General features: G+C 39.4%; 1 protein-coding gene across 2 annotated transcripts in view; it reads right to left on the reverse strand.

Moving 5' to 3' along the window:
* Positions 1-7,381: 7,381 nt before the first annotated feature.
* mRpL10 (mitochondrial ribosomal protein L10) overlaps positions 7,382-22,061 on the reverse strand; it is a 41,901-nt gene continuing 27,221 nt past the window's right edge. For both annotated transcript variants that reach the window (XM_080281002.1, XM_080281003.1), the window contains exons 2-6: positions 19,916-20,163; positions 13,365-13,529; positions 12,910-13,011; positions 8,292-8,480; positions 7,382-7,510 (exon numbers count right to left, since the gene is read on the reverse strand). In XM_080281002.1, the coding sequence (XP_080137128.1) occupies positions 7,427-7,510; positions 8,292-8,480; positions 12,910-13,011; positions 13,365-13,529; positions 19,916-20,137 (762 nt within the window). In that variant the 5' untranslated portion in view covers positions 20,138-20,163 and the 3' untranslated portion in view covers positions 7,382-7,426. The remainder of the gene's footprint in view (positions 7,511-8,291; positions 8,481-12,909; positions 13,012-13,364; positions 13,530-19,915; positions 20,164-22,061) is intronic.

The raw sequence follows: 22,061 nt of genomic DNA on the forward strand, positions 1-22,061 counted from the left end.
TGAAGTACTTGTGTTAGCATTATATCATGTTTTGATATACTTATCCACAAATAAACTTTGTCTTCAGATATACAGTAATTTTATGAGGACAGACATCAACACCTCCCTTAAAAAAAAAATAATAATAATAATAAAAATAAAATAAAAAAAGAGGGCGGGGCAGGTTTTTGGAAATCTGACATGCAGATTTGGGAGGTCATACTGTACTCTGGTGGACTTTTAGGCACATGGTCTTTTAGGGACATGGTGGGCGAGTGGTTAGAATGCCTCATTCAGAGTAATGGCCTTGTATAGATTTGATCAGGTAATCCCACCATGGGATGCAGGCTAGTATTTATCCTTAAATGTACTAGACTGTGGTAACCTAGCCTTGGGTTCCTACACCTTGAATGGGTAAAATGGGATTGGCTGTTACCATTTTGTACTATCATATTGTATAGATGTCTTGAATTTCTTGGTCAGGCTCCATGGTCCTCTGGGTATTGTTTGTGTTGTATTGGTCATCTTGTTTTGTACTGTGTACTTATCAGGTTGGCCTAAACTCAGGATACAGCATAATTTGGGAATAAATATCCCTTAAGTTTTTTAAGAGAATTAAAATCTAGTGGAGCATAATCATAGTCATGACTGTCTCAGGTGGTTCGACTTTTTTATTGTGTACTAGTATTCACCAAAGCACTGGAAGATTACTATTTCCTTGTACAAATGTATCCTGACTTGTGGCCTACACTGTAAACAGCAGTGAACATAACACAAGCGTACACTCATATACTGCCTGTTACAAGATGTTGGAGATATCTCTGTCAACCCAAAAGTATATTGTAATCCCCTTACTATGATCCTGTATTTTAATAGTTTATTCTTGCCATCTTCATTCAGTTGTACAGTATTTATATATATATATATATATATATGTATATATATATATTTTTCCAGGAAGAATGGATATAGGCATTATTAATACTTATATAGCATTCTAAAAATAAGTCAAGAGTATGTAGTGCTGCTCTCGGATGTCTGCCCTTTCCCCTCCTCTCTCCATTCCTTCCTTCCTCTTCTGTCTTTCTTTACTTCATTCTTTCCTCGTCCTTCTGCATACGGGTGACTTTACACTCCCTCTTTTGTCTTTCTTTCCTTCATTCTTTCCTCTTCTTTCTACCTATGGGTGACTCTACACTGAGTGACATGCCTAATGGTTTCCTGTACACCAGGAAACCATTTACTATGCTGGGTGGTAACCATATAACCAAATTATTGCGCCTGGTGGTTTAGTGGGTAATCACAGCACTCCAGTCGGATTGAGCCGGTGAAGGTTTATATCCAAGGGGTGGTTGGGGTTATTGCTCATGTAATGCCAGTCAGGGATGAGTGAGGCTGGTCACTCTCATCGTAAATGTCAAGACCAAATTGCTTAGCCCTGGGCTTTTAGGTTCCTCATGGGGCAATGTAGAATTGTATGATGGATGGATGGATGGATAAAATATAAAATGTCAGTGGACTGAAGGGGTTAATATATAGACAGCAGTGACTGATGCCGTCATTAATGGGCAGAAAAGTAGGTACATAAAGCATGTGCAGATAACATTTATAAGAAATTACTAATCAAAGTTTTGCACTGTACTTCCTTCCTTAATGTCTGCACAAAGAGTACAATGTGTACCTTTGTCACTTGTGCCAAGATATTATTACCGTATTTTGAATACAGTATAGTATGTGAGAACTGATTATAGTATAGTACCGTATATGCTTATGTGAAGCAAACTCTTGTAGAGTGAGAATTTGATATGTGAATTATATTTTTATATAAAACAGACTGACTGCCAGCTGTTTCTTCAGTGTTAGTACTGATTTTCTTAGCATCAGTAGCTCTGAATTCAATAGCCTGGTGAGCTGTGTGTAAGATGATATGAGGCACTTCTGACCAGAAAGTTAAAAGTACCATACACTGAGATGCTTCATGTTTTTTGTCTACAAAAATAACTCTACTCCCTTCATACCTTACCTTTGTTTATAAATGCTTTTAACATGCATGTGTTGGCTATGGTCACCTAATGGTGGCTCTTCATGATGCTTGATCTCTAGCAGCCTCTCTATTCAGTCCCTTATCCCACAATTTTGAATTCTTACTTCTACTGGCACTACTCCTGTGCTTCTGAATTGTGTCTCGAGGCCTGGATAGCTCTGACTACCCCAGCTTCCAGACTCTGAACCAGAGAAGGACAAGAGTCACAGTTCAAAAGCATAGATGATGAGCCATGCTTAGAGATAAAAATCTTCATCTCCTGATGGATGGTATTTGTCCCTCTCTGGTTGGGAGGGTTTCAGTCAGTTTATTTTTACCTGACACAGCTGGGCCACTCACACAATTTGAATAATGTGCTAAGTTATGGTTGCATGAAATTTTATGAGCCTTAATTATGAGGTAGGAATGAGTCTCCTTGGCTACTAATTGACCTACAGTCTGCCTACATATGGCCATCAAGAAACCTGAAAGAAGTCAGGAATCTTTGTTAGGCTAGAACAAACATGCTGTAGTAGTGCAAGAGTGAAGTAACACCAAACTTTTGTAACTAGTAATGCAAAGCACTTGATCCTGCTCATCTGTGTAACATTAAAATATTTAAATATGTTGTACATAGCACAGGTTGATTTTAGAATTAGACCAAGTGGATTGTACCCATAAATACCAGTAGTTTTCATCCTGTCCAAACATTTATATAAATTAAGGATGTACACTACTGTACTGCACATCATATGCATATAAGCACTGAACTTTGCAATTATAAACAGTAGACATCAGAGTCTTGCATTACATTTTGTCTCATATTTTAGATATTGTCCAGAAGAACAGTACACAAGAAATTGAGCAGAAGAGTATCATTGTAATATATCATGTATGATAATGAAGTTATTACTGCTCAGATTTTTTTACTTTACAAATTTTTGAGCTCAGCCATACCAAGACTTTAATGATCGTGACCAATAATGTTTATAATAAATTGGTAGATTTCAGAGTAAATTTACTGTTAAAGAGATGAAGGTGAACCAATATTACAGTTCTTCACGAACAGTTTCCTGAGTCTATGGCCCTTTTTAACTATGCTTTGGTAGTGTAGGAAAACAATCTGAAACTTTTATAAGTTAGCTGCAATGTTTGTGTTTATTGATGCTGTGGTGATAATGGCTGTACTGTGATAATGTTTACTGATCCAAAGATCTACCAAGATCTAACCTGGAAGTCATAGAGTCTCTTGCATGCTTTATGGTGATTCAGCTGTGCTGTTTAGTCATTGTTTAGAGGTGCTGTGCAGCAGCGTGCTTGCAAATATTCATAAAACTGAAACTTCATATTTACCTGTATTTGTTAATGTACATATGGTACTGCATGTCAATTCATGATGTACTGTATGTATAGTCATGGCTTTAGCATTATATACACCACCCTCATTAGGATGGATGGGAGCACATTCACTGGGAGGCTTGTTGTGCCATCAAGATTACTGTAGTTACTTCTATGAAGTTCCTGTAGTTATTTACCTGATTTATATTATGTTAATGTAAATAGCGTATAAATGCTTGGTATATTATCAATATACATTTTACATAAAGTTTATTTTATGCAATAGTCAATGTTTTATTCAGTATATCTTTGTACTATGTAACAAGAGTACATGGAAGTGATGGCTGTCATACAGTACATTCACCTGATGCCCCTTACACTGCATTAGCTGTAAGTACACGTGCAGGTTTACCTTTCTCAGTACTGTACTTCATCCAATCTTCACTTATGAAGTACAGTATAGCAGAAGCTATTACCCTATGCACACTGTACTAAGCAGACTATTAACATGACACAAATAAAAAGATGCATTTACCTCTGCCATGCAAGTTAATCTGTCAGCTACTGAAGTCCATCAGTCCAAGTCTGTATTATCTTGTCCCACTGCTGTTATCTGAAGTAGAGCTTTTGAAACTTATTTTAGAGCAGTCAAATGGCACTTTTAAATATCGTATTGTTCTAGATGTCTGGCTGAGTGTTCTAAGTGCGTTAAAAGTGCATACAGTGTTCACAGTTCATCATTATTTGCACTGTCAATTTTAACATCTCTACAAATGGTCTTTTTCAAGTTGAATAAAATTGTCTTCCAGTAGCAAGAATAAATTACAGAGGTGTCATCATTCTCATTGGGATAATGGATGGTGTTTCTAATCCCATCATTTCTACACGACTCTTTCTAAACTGAGTAAAATAGCCTAACAGTACCAAGAATAAAATTACAGAAGTGGTCACCTCATTGAAGGGGTTAAGAAATTTAGATGAGGACATGTGTATCAGCAAATGACAGATCTCAGACTGTGTTCAGGAAAGGTTACTTTATAAGCTGTATTCTCACTGGCAAAGGAGACTTCACAGCACCTCATCCTATGTGATTTAGTTAATGTGTTGCATGTTCATACTGTCAGTACTTGTCTATTGCTGGACGCCTCAGTCCGATAAGAGGTGGCCACACAAATCACCTCCATGTCGCCCTGACCTCTCCCATTTGGCAACCCTCCTTCCAACTTACACCCTTCTCTCCCATATATTTCTCCACTCCATCCCACCATCTCATCCTTCATCTCTCCCTCCACCTCATTCACATACACTTTTCTAGTCAGTCTTTCATTCTCTGTCCTCTCCACATGGCCAGTCCATCTCAAAGTATTTCTCTTGACATTTTCAGTCATATCTTGTATGTTATGTATATCATTTTAACTCCAATTTTGTTTGCATTATTATCATTTAAATTTGAATAAATCACCAGGGAAGTGTTATGAAATATCCTAGGCTTGGCTGATGAAGTTACAGGTACTGCCTTTTGTTATGTTGTGCCAACTGTTTGTACTACTGTATACTTTGATGGGTACTGTACAGTGGTTTATAGCAAAACATCTTGAGGTGAGGCTTGGCATGTTTGGAATTTTGTGTATACAATACTGAAACAAGTAAAATTTGTAGATAAATTTTTTTCACTGAATGCACAGCATAATTATTCCCTTGACCAGAGATTTTTGTACTGTATTTTATAAGAGTACAGTATTGTTTTAATTCTTTGTATTCAAGCAGTAGCTGTGTCTTGTACTGAGGATACTTTGACATTGGTGTCAGTAACAGAGGTGTACTGTATCTCTGCTGAAAGTACAAAAGTTGTTTTTGGTATATCACCCAAATTTCATTGCCCTTATCAGTACCTATAATTTCCTTCATTAAAATATTGACATGTACTTAATGAGTTGTACACTGTAATGCATTTAATATGGCAGTTGGCAGTAAGGCTTTGCAGTACATCATTGCTTTCAAGATCCAAAGAAGCATTACATCATACCTGTATATTACACTTAGAGGGATGTTTTTCTTCTTCTGCCAGACTTCATTATGGGTATTCTGGATTCAAACTAACTTCTCTGTTAAGTATTATGGTACTTCAGAGTATAGTCTGGGGAAATAGACTTGTAAAGTGCATAGATTTTTCTATTTTATATACCGGTATATATATATATATATATATATATATATATATATATATATATATAATGAATCAACTTTTTTTTAGTATATTTTTGCTACGACCAAATGATTTAATCCAGCTTAAGAAGAGTCCTCAAGTATTGAAGGGTTTAATGAAGGTTACATCTAGCCCCTCTAGTTCAAAAATTATATTCTGAGCTGGGTAAAACCATGTGGAGGTAGCAAGAGTAACAAATGAAAGACATCATAGGACTGAAGGGCTCAAATGGTTCAGATACCAATTTAAATTATGGTAACATGTAGAGATGTATTGTTTGATATGCCTTGTTTGACCTGTGCTTCAAGGTCACTTGTGGAGTGTGTGTTATAGTGAATGGAAATATGATGGAATAATCCTGAAATTCTTTCCAGGCATAGCTTCTGATGCAAAGTGCTTTGTCCATGAGATAATACATTTTTAATTTAATGTCATGAATCACCATATATCACTTTGTATTCATATCCAAACATGCCTAATAAAATAAAAAAAAGAGAATCTGATTACCTCTTGGAACATTTTTGCATTGCCATATCTGATTACCAGTATTCATCATCATTTCTTGAAATTCTGTAATTTTCATAGAACAGCTGTAGAGATAAGCTGGATGGATGGGTAGAATAAGTGACCAAGAAATTTATGAGAATTAATGTATGAAAGAGCATTAAGAGTGGGATGTGTCATTGTCAAATGGATTAACAGTTTGAGAAGGTACTGTTGTCAAATGGAGACTACATGTACTGTATTATGAAAAAGATGAAAACCTGTAAGAGAATGAAAAACTGTCTAGAAAAGTGTATGTAAGTAAGGTGGAGGGAGAGATCAAGGATGAAGTGGAGGGATGCAATGGAGAGAGATATGAGAGAGGGAGGTGAGGGTTGGTGGGAGGGTAACCAAATGGCAGAGGACAAGGTGATATGGTGGTTTGTTTGTGGTTGCTCCTTTTTGGATTGAGGCATATGGCAGTAGACAGATAGATAGAAGAGAAATATGAAAATGGGTGACAGAGAGAGTACCAGTACATGAAGCCTGAGTAGCGTGGACATGGTTTTATTATGACCACTCCCTTCAAGAGGATATCCAGGCGGGAGCAGAGTGTCAGAGATGAAGACAATGAAGCACACATGAGCATGTTAAAATAGATGAACCCCCCAAATATGCAGGGGTGAGTGATGAGTAATTGTCACTCTTAACCCTTTCAGGTCTCCTGGCCTCGATCATGGCTAACCTATTTGTGTGCATCTGAAAACTGTGGCGGGAAGCTGGTGAATGTTATCAGTATTTCTTGTAATGTTTATATACTCATTTCCTGGGTATTGGACAATCTGGCTGAGAAAATATAACACAGATTTATGATTTATGATTTTAGGTTAATAGGAGTGTTTTTCATTCTGTATACAGAAATACACTTATTTGTGACACCACACACCACTTAATGCAACTTCCCATTGTTATTACAGCTCTTGTATAGTAAGCAGAGCCCTAATATTTTGTAAACAATATTAGTTCCTTTTGCATGAATATTATATTCTTCTTTAAGTTTACAAGCCTTGATTTTATGGTAAAAAATGCGATTTTTCAGACTGGACATATGGACCTATTTGCAACCCAAAAGGTTAATAGTTTCTATTTTTATACTGTCCTCCATTTTATATCCTACCCACCCCTCTGAAAAGTGCAACAGTGGCTTATGATTTTTTTCTCCCATATCTAAAATTCCTGTTTTGATACAATATAAGTACTAATGGTATATACACTAATAATTATACAGTACAGTACTTTATATGTTTATTTTTTACTAATATAAAATATATACATAATCGACAACGTTCTTAGTAGTTAGTACAGTACATCAAATCCTTTCAGTTATCATCCTTCTCTTATGAAGGAGTCGAGTCATTTGCCTCTTCCAACGGAGTAGATTCATTTGCTATATGTCGACCCAGTAAAGATGCTAATTCCACCTGTAGATAAAAAATAAGAAATAAACTCCATGATGGAAAAATTGAGAAACGGCAATACAATACTGTTAATTTTATAGTAATGTACAGTACTATCCATCCATCTATCATCTAATCCTATGCTGCCCCATGAGGAGCGTAGGAGCCCGGGGTTAGGCAAATTGGTCCTGACATTTAACAGTACTAACTTTAAGCAAACGAACTGTAGGTGAGGAATATTTGAATCTTAACCCACTGAGCCTGGGGATGTCTTGAACATTTTACTCTTGCCAACTGCTGATGATTATAAGATTTTCCAAACTGCTGGGGCAGCAAGAATATACTTAAAAGGAGTCACCCAGATTCAAGGGATTAAGAAATACATTATATAAAACTCTTACATAAATATACACATCATATGTCATTTACAGTGCTACAGACAGTCCTCATAATAAGTCAGGGATGTGCTCTAACTTATTACAACAATTAGCATAAGATTGGTGCTGCAAATTCACGAAAACCTGGCAAACCAGTTTTATCAGTAGCAACAGAATTTCAATTAGGCAATTGTGAGCAGTGGATCCCTTACAATACCACTTTGTAATTTTTATTTTACTCTTGCTATTTATCAGAAAGTTTGGGGGACATGTCTTACAGTGTAATGAAGGGGTTACTGAAGGCCATACTGAATCCTTCCAGTTCGAGTTCAAGTAAATAAAATCATTTGGATGCAGCAAGAATTACCCAAAAGAAAAAGAAAAGAAAAAAGTGACAAGGATTTCTCATGTTGCACAAAGAATCCCACCTGCTGAGCCACAAGGTTCTGTGAGATGAGCTGGGCCGCAGATGAGAGCGTGTGCACCACCTGTGCCTGCATCACATCCAGTGAAGGAAGGGCTGCATACTGCTTCAGCTCACTCACACTCAACAGCCGACCCTCTAACACACCTCCCAGCAGTAGCAGGCCACGGATTTTCTTCTCCAGTTTGAGTAACTAGGAAAGTGAAAAAAATTAAAAATGGTATGTGCTGGAGGTGGGACTGGAGTTTGCTTGGTAGCAAGGGTAAGGAGTGGTTAGAGGTTTAGAGTTGTTGTCCCTCCTGACATGGAGAGCGCTCTCTCTCAGTGTTAAGAGGTCTTTGTATGTTGCATGTACTGCGAGTGTACTACTGTATAATAGCGAGGTGGGCAGGAGAGGAGGAGGATCTTCCTAGGCTCAAATGTACATCAATGATGATGAAATGGATGTGTAGTGCATCCATGAATGACAGGCCTCGGGGACTTTGGACTGCAAAAGAAGAGTTAAGAAGAAGAAGGGGACATGAATGTATTTGTGCTGTGATGAGAAGAGGCAAACTGAAATAGTTAGGATATGGGGAGAGGATAAAAGATGACAAACGCGTGCAGAAGGTTAGAGGTGTGAAAAACCAGAGGGAAGTACGTGTAGCAAGAGGCTGACTGATAAAGACTTGGGATGAAGTCATAAAGTGTGACCTAAGATTTAAGGGAATAAAGAGAAATGCTGCTAGATATCATGCAGCACAGAGTGCTGCCAGGAGATGGCTTAAGACTGGCAACTGCAATCTTCTTGGGGGCATTATAAATTAATTGAATATGTATCATACACATTACTGCATTTCCCACACACACGTGGGACAGCAACTATCTGGTTAGAATATCAAATCCTTGTCATGTACTTCTACAGACATACTGTACTTTATTCATCCACAATTATCTTTGGTCAATTTCTTTACTTCAGATTCCATACCTTACTTCTCATATTCATTTACTGTATTCATCCCCATCCTCATTTCGTTTCATTGTTGTTTCAATTATAAAGGCTCCAACGTGCTTGCATGCGTCAGCCTTGGTCTTCTAATAGCAGCTCTCCCTGCTGCTCAATCTCTGGCAGCCTCCTTATTTAGTCTCTTATCCCTAAGGTCACACTCAATGACCTCATCCCATGTCTTTTTCAGTCTACGTCTCACAACCCTACCCTTAATGTTAACATTTCTCATTTTCTGCACCCAACTGTCGTCCCCCATCCTCTCCACATGCCCAAACCATCTCAATCTATCTCTCCTCATCACAATACCAATACACTCCAGTCCCATTCTACCTCTTAACTCTTCCATTGTAAACCTAGCCCCCACCCCCCATGCCTCAAATTCAAGGACGCACTGCACATCCACCTAATCATTGTCATTTCTGCATATCTGAGCCAGGGAATATCCTCTTCCTTTACTGCCCAGGTCTCAATACCATACAGCATTACACTCCTAACACATGCCACATACAAAGACCCAGTAGCATGTAGGGACAGTCCTCCTCCTGTCAGGAGAGGCAACAGCTCCCTGAATATCAAACCACTTCTCACCCTAGCCACAGGGCTAGCTCCAGCCCCACCTCCAGCACATAACATGTCTCCTAAATAATAAAACTCTTCTATACACTCAAGAGACTCACCAGCAAGTTCAATCCTTTCACGCCTGACAATCTCCACCTGATCTCCCCGGCATGCCGCACAAATAAGATCAGCATTATCTTGCAGTCTACCTGTAATACCACTACATCTCTTGTGCACCCACTTACCGCAAACACTACACAAGTTGGAATTACTTCCCATACCCTTGTGGCAAATTACATATGGCCACTCCACTCTCCCTCTTCTTTGACATTACCGCCACCAGCCTTAGATATCATCACTTTTGTTTTATCTGCATTTACTTTTAAGCCCTTGTGCCCCATACCATCTCTCCACTTGGTAAATCTTTCCTCCGCCTCCCTTTCATTCTCTGCAGTCAACACCAAATCATCAGCATACAACATCTCCCACGGGAGTCCATTTCTGAAATCATGTGAGAGGGCTTCAAGTACCATGATAAGCAACAAGGGACTCAAAACTGACCCTTGATGCACACCAATATTCACGGAAAACTCATCACTCAAATCTCCATTCACTCTTACCTGGGTGCGAGCACCCACATACAGTACATGGCCATAACCACCCTAACCAGCCATTCCTCCATCCCAAGCTTTCTCATTGCCCACTTCACCACCTCTCTTGGGACTCTGTCAAAGGCCTTCTTCAAATCAACAAAAGCCAAGAACAGTTCCCTTTTCATTCCTATATATTTTTCCTGAAGCTGTCAAACAATGAATATGGCATCAGTGGTCCCCCTGCCTGGCATAAACCCAAACTGCATCTCGTCAATATTCACTTTTTCTCTAATCATACCTTCTAGAACTCTCTCCATTACCTTCATTATCTGATCTAAAGGCTTTATACCTCTATAATTTCCTCTTTCCAGGGCATCACCCTTCCCCTTTACACATTTATAATTACACTCTTCAGGCAATCATCTGGGACAACACACTCATAAATAATCCTATTTATCAGGTCAGTGACTAACCTCACCCCTATATCTCCTGAGGCCTTCAACATTTCAGCAGTCAACTCAGACACAACTGCTGCCTTCCCCACCTGCATCCTGCCTCACTCACAGTAGCAGCGTCAATCAAAGGCCAAGGGCCAAACACTGGATCTGCTGGCTCCAAGCCTTCCCTGTCCCAGTCAAACTCCTCGTTCAGTAATACTCTCTCCATGCATCTTTAATATCCCTACTGTTCACCACTACCCGTCCTTCATCATCCTTAACACACTGCTCACCAATAATATAAGAGGGATCTCTCCACCTAATCTGCCACCTTAAATATCATATTTTTCCATTCCACACAATTTAGGTTCAGTAAAAGTCTCATTGACTCAGACTTCACCCTGTATACCTCTCTTCTAGCTCTACACTTGGCAGCCAAGTATTTCTCCTTGTTACCACCCATCTTCCATTCCCGGAAAAGCCTTCTTTTCTCCTTTACCGCAGCTTCTACACCATCATCCCACCACCAAGTTATATTATGTCTTGGTGGGCCTCTTGTCCAACTGCATACTGCATCAGTAACTCTCAAGAAGTTGTTCTTGAGGGCTCTGTACTGTTCATTAATGCCAAATGGTTTCCTGTACACCAGGAAACCATTTATTACACTGGGTGGTAACCATATATCCAAACTATGGCACCTGGTGGTTTAGTGGGTAATTAAGGCACTCCAATCGGATTGAGCCAGTGCAGGTTTATGTCCAATGGATGGTTGGGGTTTATTGCTCATGTACTGCCACTCAGGGATGAGTGTGGTTGGTCCCTCTCATTTTAACCCATGGACTGCACAATTACCTTGTTTTATCCCATCCTGTGCTGTGCAAAAAATGATGATGATTTTTTTTTTTTTTTTTTAAGTTTTTGTTTATTATAAACTTGAAGATAACCATTCAGGGCATTATCTGGTAAAAAAAAAAAAAAATAATAATAATAATAATCTCTCTCTCTCTTTCCACCTTTGTGTAGGGCCATGCATAACTTAATGTAGGAGAGTAGTGAAAAAATGAATTAAAAAAAAAAAAATTTGGTTTTTGTTTATTATAAAGTTTAAGACAAACATCCCCAGCATCATCTGGTGAAAAGAAAAAATCTCTCTCTCTCTCTCTCTCTCCGTCTTTGCGTAGCGCCATGCGTAAGTTTGAGTAGGGTTGGAGTAGTTAGCAGTGATGCACGGCCAGCACAGCCTGAGCTGTGGCTCGCAACAGGACGCTACCCAGCCTAAGCTGTGGCTCGCAATCTACGGGTTAAATGTCAGGACCATCTTGCCTAACCCCGGGCTCCTACGCTTCTCGTGGGGTAATGCAGGATTAAATGATGATGATGATGATCAAACATATTGAGATTCTTGAAAGATGCAGAGTAAGGAAGTCTACTGGTACAAGAACAAATGCATATGCTTCAATGGTATTTTCCCTTGGACAAGGTGATCTACTTTCATGGCATTAAGTTATAAGTTAATGGCTGTGACTGTACAAATCAAATTGACATAATTGCAAACAGCATCTACTGTCTAAATATATATACAGTATAAATGAAGACTATGGACAACCAGGTACTAAAAATGACAGGAAAAATAGGAGAAACAGGAAGAGAGGAGGGCAGACAAAGAAAAAGAATGATAAAGGTGAAGGACAAAGTAGGAAGTACCACTCACTTGATGGAGTGCGGCCTACTTCGTCCTTCACCTAGTCACTCTTTTTCTGTATCTACCCTCCCCTCCTCCTATTTCTCCTTTCTTTCCTGTCACTTTTTATTATTGTTCTTTCCCTTTAAGGTGGCTTCACACTGAGTGACAAGCCTAATGATTTCCTGAAAGTCAGGAAACCATTTACAATGCTAGGTGGTAACCATATAACCAATGTGTCAACAAGTGGACTGGTGGAGGGTTAATGCCCCCTCTCCCCCATAAAACACCTGACCCAGAGACAAACGGCCCCCCCTTAGGGGGTTATGGCATCAGGCTGTAGGTACACATACAGATAGACATACCTTAGTTACATTAAGCTGGTCACTCACAAAGGTCACTGTTTCTGATTCGTACAGTTTCAACACTGCTTCATACTTGGTACCAGTAAATGCAAGTCTCATGATCTGAAAGGAAGTATGTTATTTATTTAGTGAAAGGCTCCAGAATTTTACATTACTGATATAACCCCGTTTGGGAGCAAGATTGCTGATAACTGTTCAGTACACTATCATGTAACCTGAGGGAACAGGATGCATTGTACAGAAGGCATAATTAGTTTAATTTATGATAGCACACTGAATGCCTCTCAATTAAATATTGTGAAGGGTGTAATAAATATAAATCAGTACATTATTATCCTGCAACAACAGTAAATGTATCTAATTTCAATATAAATCAGTACATTATTATCCTGCAACAACAGTAAATGTATCTAATTTCAATATCTGCTTTTATGTGCTAATTGCTCCTTACTTACATTATTATTGTGATGGACATATTGCAGGTTGATCTTGTTCAGCTGCAGTCTCGCAGCAAACAATCCAGCCTGAGTCATGGAATATTTATGAAATATGGCCACCAGCTTAGCATTGTCAATTTTCTCAAAAACTTCTTTGGCAAGGATTTCTTCAAAAGGGTTAATCTGAAAGAAAAACAAACATATTAATGAAAACTCAAAGATAATTACTGTATACTCATGATCAGGAGTATATGAGGTACAGCATAGTACTGAATGTGACACTTCCTGCTTGTAAATGTCTAGGCATACTGACACAAAGAACACATGTTTCACGGATGTGAACACCTTACAAGGTATATTGGACAGCCTGGATAAAGACTCACTCTGACACTGGTAAAGTATTAGCAAACTTTCACCATTTCAGAATTCTGTACTGTACTGTATTTCTAGCTGTACCATACCTGGTTACAGTCTAATATTCATCATCATCATCATCATAAGCCTACTTTCTTCTCATAAACAGGGTGGGTAAGATTCTAAAGTATGAATAAGAAAGTAATCAGAGGACTTTGTTCTAGCTCTACCAATCCCATAACAACAGGAAATGATGTGAGGATAATGGAATGTCAATTTTGGCTTTAAATTTGACTTTGTTCAATGTGCAGAAATTTTTCTTGATTAAACAACCTGTCCAAATGTTCAGTGTGTGGTCAGTTGCAAAAATCTCACCCCACTGGATACAATATGATAATGAAGGCCTAGTCCCTTTCATTGTTATGATTTATGAAGGATGCTGCATCTAAAGCAATTCTTGGAGCACCTTTGTACAGTACCTGTAGTCTGCACCAGCCAACTTGTTCTTACAGTATACCCTCTCAACCACCTTCCCATAATCATGGAAGGTCAATGTGGAATTTAAAAATAAAAACAAACTGTATGACACACATAACCATTATATCAAAGGGAAACAAATTACCTTAGCCAATTGGAGACGACTGTTGGGTGTCAATCTATAGGCATGTCGGCTGTTATGGAGTATGTACTGTAGGTTTGTACTGATGATGACTATAGTTCTTTTACACTAACTTGGCCCAAATTCTCATCTACATGCTGCCAATATAATGTGATTCAGTAGCAGAAAAATGCAATGCTATGGCTCTACATCCTTTCCATAGCACTTCCTTGTGACTAGCACCATAATCCACTGTCAATCTATTGTTGCAGCTCAGCACTGGAGATGGAGGGACGTCAATTTTAGGCAAAGGTAAACTAATAAGAGTATAGTGTTCTAGCTTGCTATAATTTAATTCTTATGTCTAAGGGATGATTCACTTCATTTTTCACCGCATTCTGTAACTTTATTCTTCGTGCAAATATGTAAAGCAATTATGTAAATTTTGTTTTATCTATCTATCTACTGTATGTGACTGCATATAAGTCGACATTTGAAACATCAAAAAATCTCTCAAATACAAGGGGTCGACTAATACGCCAAGTACAAAGTCGTCAATACATGGCAGACAAAAATAAGGCCATAGCATGTACCGAAGGAGGGAAGTGACACCACCAGTAGGCCTACAGCCGTATGGTATCAAGCTAGTCTTGTACTGCAACTTCTGTGACAGAGTGAAGTTTTATATACAGTATACAGGCTACACTACTACTTCTTCCCTGGTTAACTTTTGTAGTCAACACAAGATATTTAATACAACCAAGTCATGGTTACTGGTAATTACCAGTGTTTACACCTAAAATAAGAGGAATATCCTATGCCATGTGCCTTTCCACAAAGTAAACAAGCACCAACTAGGGAACGCTATTTGAGACGGTGAATCTGATACGCTGTTACCATCGGCTTTTCATGGATAGAGACGATATGTGTTTCAGACAGTTTTTGCTACGGTGATTGGTTGGACACCACGTCGATAAGTCATGTAATGAAAATTCAAAAATAACTGAAAATTTTATATTTTCGCCAACAAAGATAATACAGAAAGAAAGACTGAATCATGGAAAACAATGGTATGGAAACTAATGACATTATTTGTCTGCTGGTTAACACATACAAATTCCTGACAGTCAGATGGAAGTGGTGCTGCCTTATTTCGGGAGTCAACTTATCCAGCAAATATGGGCCTAAACTTGAATTACTATCTATCTGTCTACTGCCAGACGCCTCAATCCCGTTTGGGGTGGCCACAAACAAATCGCCTCCAAGTCGCCCTGTCCCACGCCATTTCACTGCCCTGCTCCCAACTCACACCCCCCTCTCTCATATACCCCTCCACCCCATCCCTCCATCTCATCCTCGGCCTCCCCCTCCCTCTTTCCCCCTCCACCTCACTCACATACACTCTCTTCGTCAGTCTTTCACCCTCCATCCTCTCCACATGGCCAAACCACCTCAGTGTGTTCCTCATAACGCTTCCTATCACATCCACACCACAACGCTCCTTTATATCTTCATTCGTCAGCCTGTCTCTCCAGGTGACTCCACAGGCTCCTCTTAAATAACTCATTTCCACTGCTCTCACTCTTGACTTGTGTCCTTCCAACAACGTCCAAGCTTCACTTCCGTACGTTAGAGTTGGTATCACAATACTGTCATGTAACTTTTTCACTTCCATGCTCACTTCCCTGTTTTTTATCACTGCTTTCAAAGAACCAGCAACCTTTCTTCCCTGCTGTACCCTTTCAAGCACTTCACCCTCCAAACCTCCATCCTTACTCATCACACTACCCAAGTACTTAAACGTACTCACATTTTCCAGTTCCTCACCATCCAACCTCGCTGTACATTCACTGACTTCACCTCTCTCAAAGACCATCACTTTACTCTTCCCTACATTCACCTTTAGATTCCGTTTCTTATACACTCTCCCAAACTCATCCACCAAGCCTTGCAGCTCCTCTTCACTCAACAACACAGTATCATCTGCAAACAACAGTACAGGGAGTTTCCAAACACTATCCTCTCTCACCAGCGCCACTCCAACATCCACTACCCTACCTTGTAACTCTTTTATTACCCCATCCATGTACAGATTGAACAACCATGGAGACATGACACATCACTGTTTCAACCCAACTTTCAAAGAGAAAAATTCACTTAGTTCACCATCCACACGCACTGCAGCCTTCGCATCATCGTACGTACTCTTCACAGCATTCAACAACTTCCCATCTACTACATATATTCTTAACACTTTCCACAATCCTTGTCTATCCACCCTGTCATATGCTTTCTCCAAATCCATGAAAGCCACATACAACTTCTTTCCCTTCTCTAGAAACTTTTCCACTAAAGATCTAAGAATGAATATTTGATCTACACAACCTCTTCCCTTCCTAAAGCCTCCCTGTTCTTCTCCAACTAATTTCTCTGTTCTTTCTCTAACTCTGTCAATAAGTATCCTACCATACACTTTTCCTATTATACTAAGAAGACAAATGCCCCTGTGATTACCACACACTTCTTTTTCCCCTTTTCCTTTGTACAAGGGAATAATTATACCTGACTTCCAATCCTCCGGGACTCTACCTTCTTCCCAGGCCAATCTGCACATCTTCCACATCCATTCTACTACTATCTCTCCCCCATGCTTCAGCATTTCACCACACATTCCATCAATTCAGAATTTTAGGGGTCAACTCATACTCCGGCATATACGGTACCTACTGCCAGATGCCTTAATCCCATACGGGGTGGCCACAAACAAATTGCCTGTATGTTGCCCTGTCCCCCGCCATTTCACTGCCCTTCCCCCAGCCCACATCCCCCATTCTCATATACCTCTCCACTTCCCCCCTCCACCTCACTCACATACAATCTCCTCATTCGTCTCTCACCCTCCATCTTCTCCACATGGTCAAACCACCACAATGTATTGCTCCAAATCACATCAAAATCCACACCAAAACACTCCTTCCTCATCTGTCAGTCTGTCTCTCCATGTAATTCCACATGTTCCTCTCAAATCATTTTTTTCCACTGCTCTCACTCTTGACTTGTGTCCTTCCAACAAGGTCCAAGCTTTATTTCCATATGTCAGAGTTGGTATCACAGTAATATCATGCAGTGACTTTTTTACTTCCATACTCACTTCCCTATTTCTTATCATGGCTTTCAAAGAACCAGTAAAAATGTATAAGAGCATGGGATATTACAGTTTGAGACATAGAATATTACTGGCATTTATTTTCAACCCGTACACCTGTTGTACTCTTTCAAGCACTTCATCCTCCAAACTTCTATCCTTGAACGTCACACTACCCAAGTACAGCTATACTGTACTTAAATGCATTCACAATTTCCATTTCCTCATCATCCAGCCTTACTGTACATTCATTAACTTCACTTCTCTTGAAGATCATATCTTTATTCATCCCTAGTTTCACCTTTAGATTCCATTTCTTAAACTCCCAAACTCATTCACCAACCCTTGCAGTTCCCCATCGTCTTCACTTACCAGTAAAGTATCATCTGCAAGCAACAGTACAGGAAGTTTCCAAACACTGCCCTTCTCATTAGGGCTGCTCCAATATCCACTGCCCTACCATGCATCTCTTTTATAATCCCATCTATGTACAGACTGAACACCCATAGAGACATGACACATCCTTGTTTCAATCTAACCCTCAAATAGAAAAATTCACTCAGTTCAGCATCCATATTCACAGCAGCCTTAGCACCTTCATACATACTCATCACAGCATTCAACAGCTTCCCATTTACTCCTTATATTTTTAATATTTTCCACATTCTTTGTCTATCCACTATGTCATATGCTTTCTCTAAATCTATGAAGGCTGCATACAACTTCTTTTCCTTCTCTAGAAACTTTTCCACTAAAGACCTAAGGATGAATATCTGATCTACACAACACCTTCCCTTCTTAAAACCTCCCTGTTCTTCTTCAAAACTCCCCAGTTATGTCCCTCACCCTGTCAATAAGTATCCTACCATATACTTTTCCTATTACACCAAGCACACAAATGCCCCTATGATTACCACACACATCTTTTCCCCCTTTTCCTTTGTACAAAGGAATATTTATACCTGACTTCCAATCCTCCAGCACTCTACCTTCCTCCCAGGCCAATCTGCACATCTTCCATATCCATTTTGCTACTATCTCTCCCCCATGCTTCAGCATTTCACCATACACTCCATCAATTCCTGGGGCTTTCCCCATTTTGACTTTCTTCACTGCTTCCAGTACTTCCAACCTACTGATATCTTCCTCCCTGCTCACCTCCCTCCTTCTCCCACCCACTTATACTTGCATTACTTTCCCCCATCAATTCCTGGGGCTTTCCTCATTTTGACTTTCTTCATTGCTTCCACTACTTCCATCCTACTGATCTCTTCCTCCTTTCTCACCTCCCTCCTTCTCCCAGCCAGTCCCCAGCGACTTATACTTGCATTACTTTCATTCTCTATGTTTAACAATTCATTAACCCGTTAACTGCTCTATACAGCCTGGGCTGTTCCGAGTCCGACTGCTCAATACAGCCCTGGCTGCACAGGTGAATTTCGAATATAGCGCCATGGTGACCAAGGCCGACCCATGCAAGCATGTCTGAGCCTTCAAAACCAAAACCGAAACCAAAATCGAAGAGGAAAATGAAAACCATACACATTCCAATTGGGAATCAGACACTTCGATGTTCATCCATGGCTTTACCAAGGTAAATGTTGAGCTAATATTTTGTTACTATATACTTTGGCATGTGTTCTCTCAATTCCTGAGACAAAATTTGGCCTTTGGGAAATTTCATTTTTATCCTTATGTCTACGCACCACGGACACCTCTAAAAAACCGCCATGCGCAATTAACGAGTTAAAGCATTCTCTCCATCTGCTTACTTTTTCTCCCTTCTCCACTAGCAATCTACCATTTTTATCTTTCACTCCCCTGCTAACTTCTTTATCACCCTGTCTAACTCTATTTATCTCCTTCCAGAACATTTTCTTACATTCTCTCCGCTTTATACTCAAATTCCTTTCAAATTCCTAATCCACTCTCTTCTTATTCTCTCTCACTAATCTTTTCATCTCTCTCTTCCTCTCTACATGTACTGTAGCTCTCTCTTCTGTCCTCAACTTCCTCCATGCTTCTGCTTACCATCCACTTACTATATGCTCTCTTCATTTGCACCACAGTTTGTTTCACCTCTTCATTCTACCATGCTGTTCCTTGCACCTCCTTTTGTCTCCTCTTCACCCCACACACCACCTCACATGCTGCAGATTTCTTCTGTGAATATCATGCACACATCTTCCACCTCTCCCATCTGCTGCAAATCATATTTACCCAATCGCTCCTCCACTTCTCTTTTATATTCTGCCTTTTTTCCATCCTCACGCAACCTTTCTACCCTCCTTGTATGGACTACTTCCTCCTGTCATTTCCTGCAGTTCATCCATTGCATTTGTACCTTGTTTTTATGTTTTTCATAAATTTAATACAGTATATGCGATACATTTAAAAATACACAATAACAATACTAGTGTTGATGTAAAGGGTCATGACATAACAACTGTCCACAATCAATAATTACCATACCTCCTTTACTGCTTTGCTGAGATTTTTTATCTGCTTTTTACAAAATTCAGATGGATGCTTGCCCTCATTAGGATCTTTGTAGACTGGTTTTGTCAGCTCTAGCACAACAGCTCTCTTCCAGTGAGGAATATCTTTTCTTCTGATATCAGGTGTTCTGTTTCTGAGTGACTGGATCAGGGGCGTTCTCACTGACAACAGTCGACCTCCGTGTGACAACGACATGGTTTCGTGATCACAAACTTGACCAGCTGTAGAAAACAACAAATACTACACACATATTCACTCAAAATACAAGCTAGAGTCTAAGAAAGTTCCTTAGCACAAATGCTGAAGACTGTTACAAGAAAGTTTCCTCATATAACCTAGTACATAATCCTACATATGGTATTGATTTTTGCTCAGAAAAATTTTACTTACAATGTCATGCCACACACACAAACATCTCTCTCTCTATTGACAGATGCCTTAATCCTTTAAGTGGTATCCACAAACAATCCCCTCCATGTCGCCCTGCTTCCTACCATTTCACTGCCCATCCCCCAGCTCACACCTCCCTCTCATATACCTCTTTACTCCATCCCTCCATTTCCTTCTCAGCCTCCCCCTCCCTCTCCCCCCTTTCCACCTCACTCACATACACTCTCCTCGTTCCTCTCTTGCTTTTCATCCTCTCCACATAGCCAAACCACCTCAATGTATTTTTCCTAATGCTTTCAATCACATCCACATCCACACCACTACGCTCTCGCTTTCTCATCTGTCAGTCTGTCTCTCCATGTAACTCCACATGCTCCTCTCAAATAACTCATTTCCACTGCTCTCACTCTTGACTTGAGTCCTTCCAACAAGGTCAAAGCTTCACTTCTATACGTTAGAGTTGGTATCAAAATACTATCATGCAGTGACTTTTTTATTTCCATACTCACTTCCCTATATCTTATCACTGCTTTCAAAGAACCAGCAACCTTTCTTCCTTGTTGAACCCTTTCAAGCATTTCATCCTCCAAACTTCCATCCTTACTCACCAAAGTACCCAAGTACTTAAATGCACTCACATTTTCCATTTCTTCATCATCCAGACTCACTGCACATTCAGTGACTTCATTTCTCTCAAAGACCATAACTTTACTCCTCCCTAGATTCACCTATACAGTAGATTCCATTCCTTACACACTCTCCCAAACTCATTCACCAAGCCTTGCAGTTTCCCTTCGTCTTCACTTATCAATACAGTATCATCTGCAAACAACAGTACAGGAAGGTCCAAAAACTGCCCTCTCTCATTAGGGCTGCTCCAACATCCACTGCCCTACCTTGTATCTCTCTTTATAACCCCATCCATATACAGACTGAACAACCATGAAGATATGACACATCCCTGTTTCAATTCAACATTCTGATGGAAAAATGCACTCTGTTCACTATCCACACGCACAAACATGAATGAACATTAAATTCTCCCCAAAATATACAAATTCAACACACTTTCCTTTTCAAATACAATAGAGGAAGTGTTATGAACAAGGAATTTGGAGAGATGGGATATAAGATGTTCCAAGAGAACGGTTATATGAACAAAACTGATAGTGAGAAGGACTTGGGAGTGATTATTGATGCCGTAAAAAGCTGAGTTTTGAAAACCACATAGCAGACAGAATTTGGTGTGATAAAGTACCAAATCAGCGGTCATTTACCGAACTGGCAATTTAATAGGAAAATATTATCTTTTTCAACATATAGGCTCATACCCACCTAATTACCTGAAATCCTGTAAAAAAACTCCGCTTAATATAACAGTGAATAAAAAATTAGGATTCAGAGCAAAAATGTGCTAAAGCTTGCTGATATTTCCCATTTAGATCACCAACATGCCTTGACAGACTTCCGTTTTGCATAAATAGCTACTGATTTACATTGAAAGTAAATGTATTTGCATATTGAGGCAATATTTATACAAAGTAGAAGTCTGTCAAGGTGAGTTATTGAGCCAAACACAAAACACTTCGGCTAACTTTAGCAAGTTTTTCCTCTGAACCCTGAATTTTTTTTTTTTAAGATAAACACAAAAGTCTGATCAGATTTCTGATAATTAGGTGTGTATGAACCTATACAGTGATAAAATTTATAATATTTTCCAATCATACGT

The sequence above is a fragment of the Coenobita brevimanus genome, chromosome 87 (assembly GCF_032717465.1).
Source record: "Coenobita brevimanus isolate Jiangsu-jjx chromosome 87, ASM3271746v2, whole genome shotgun sequence".
In the NCBI taxonomy this organism is placed as follows: domain Eukaryota; kingdom Metazoa; phylum Arthropoda; class Malacostraca; order Decapoda; family Coenobitidae; genus Coenobita; species Coenobita brevimanus.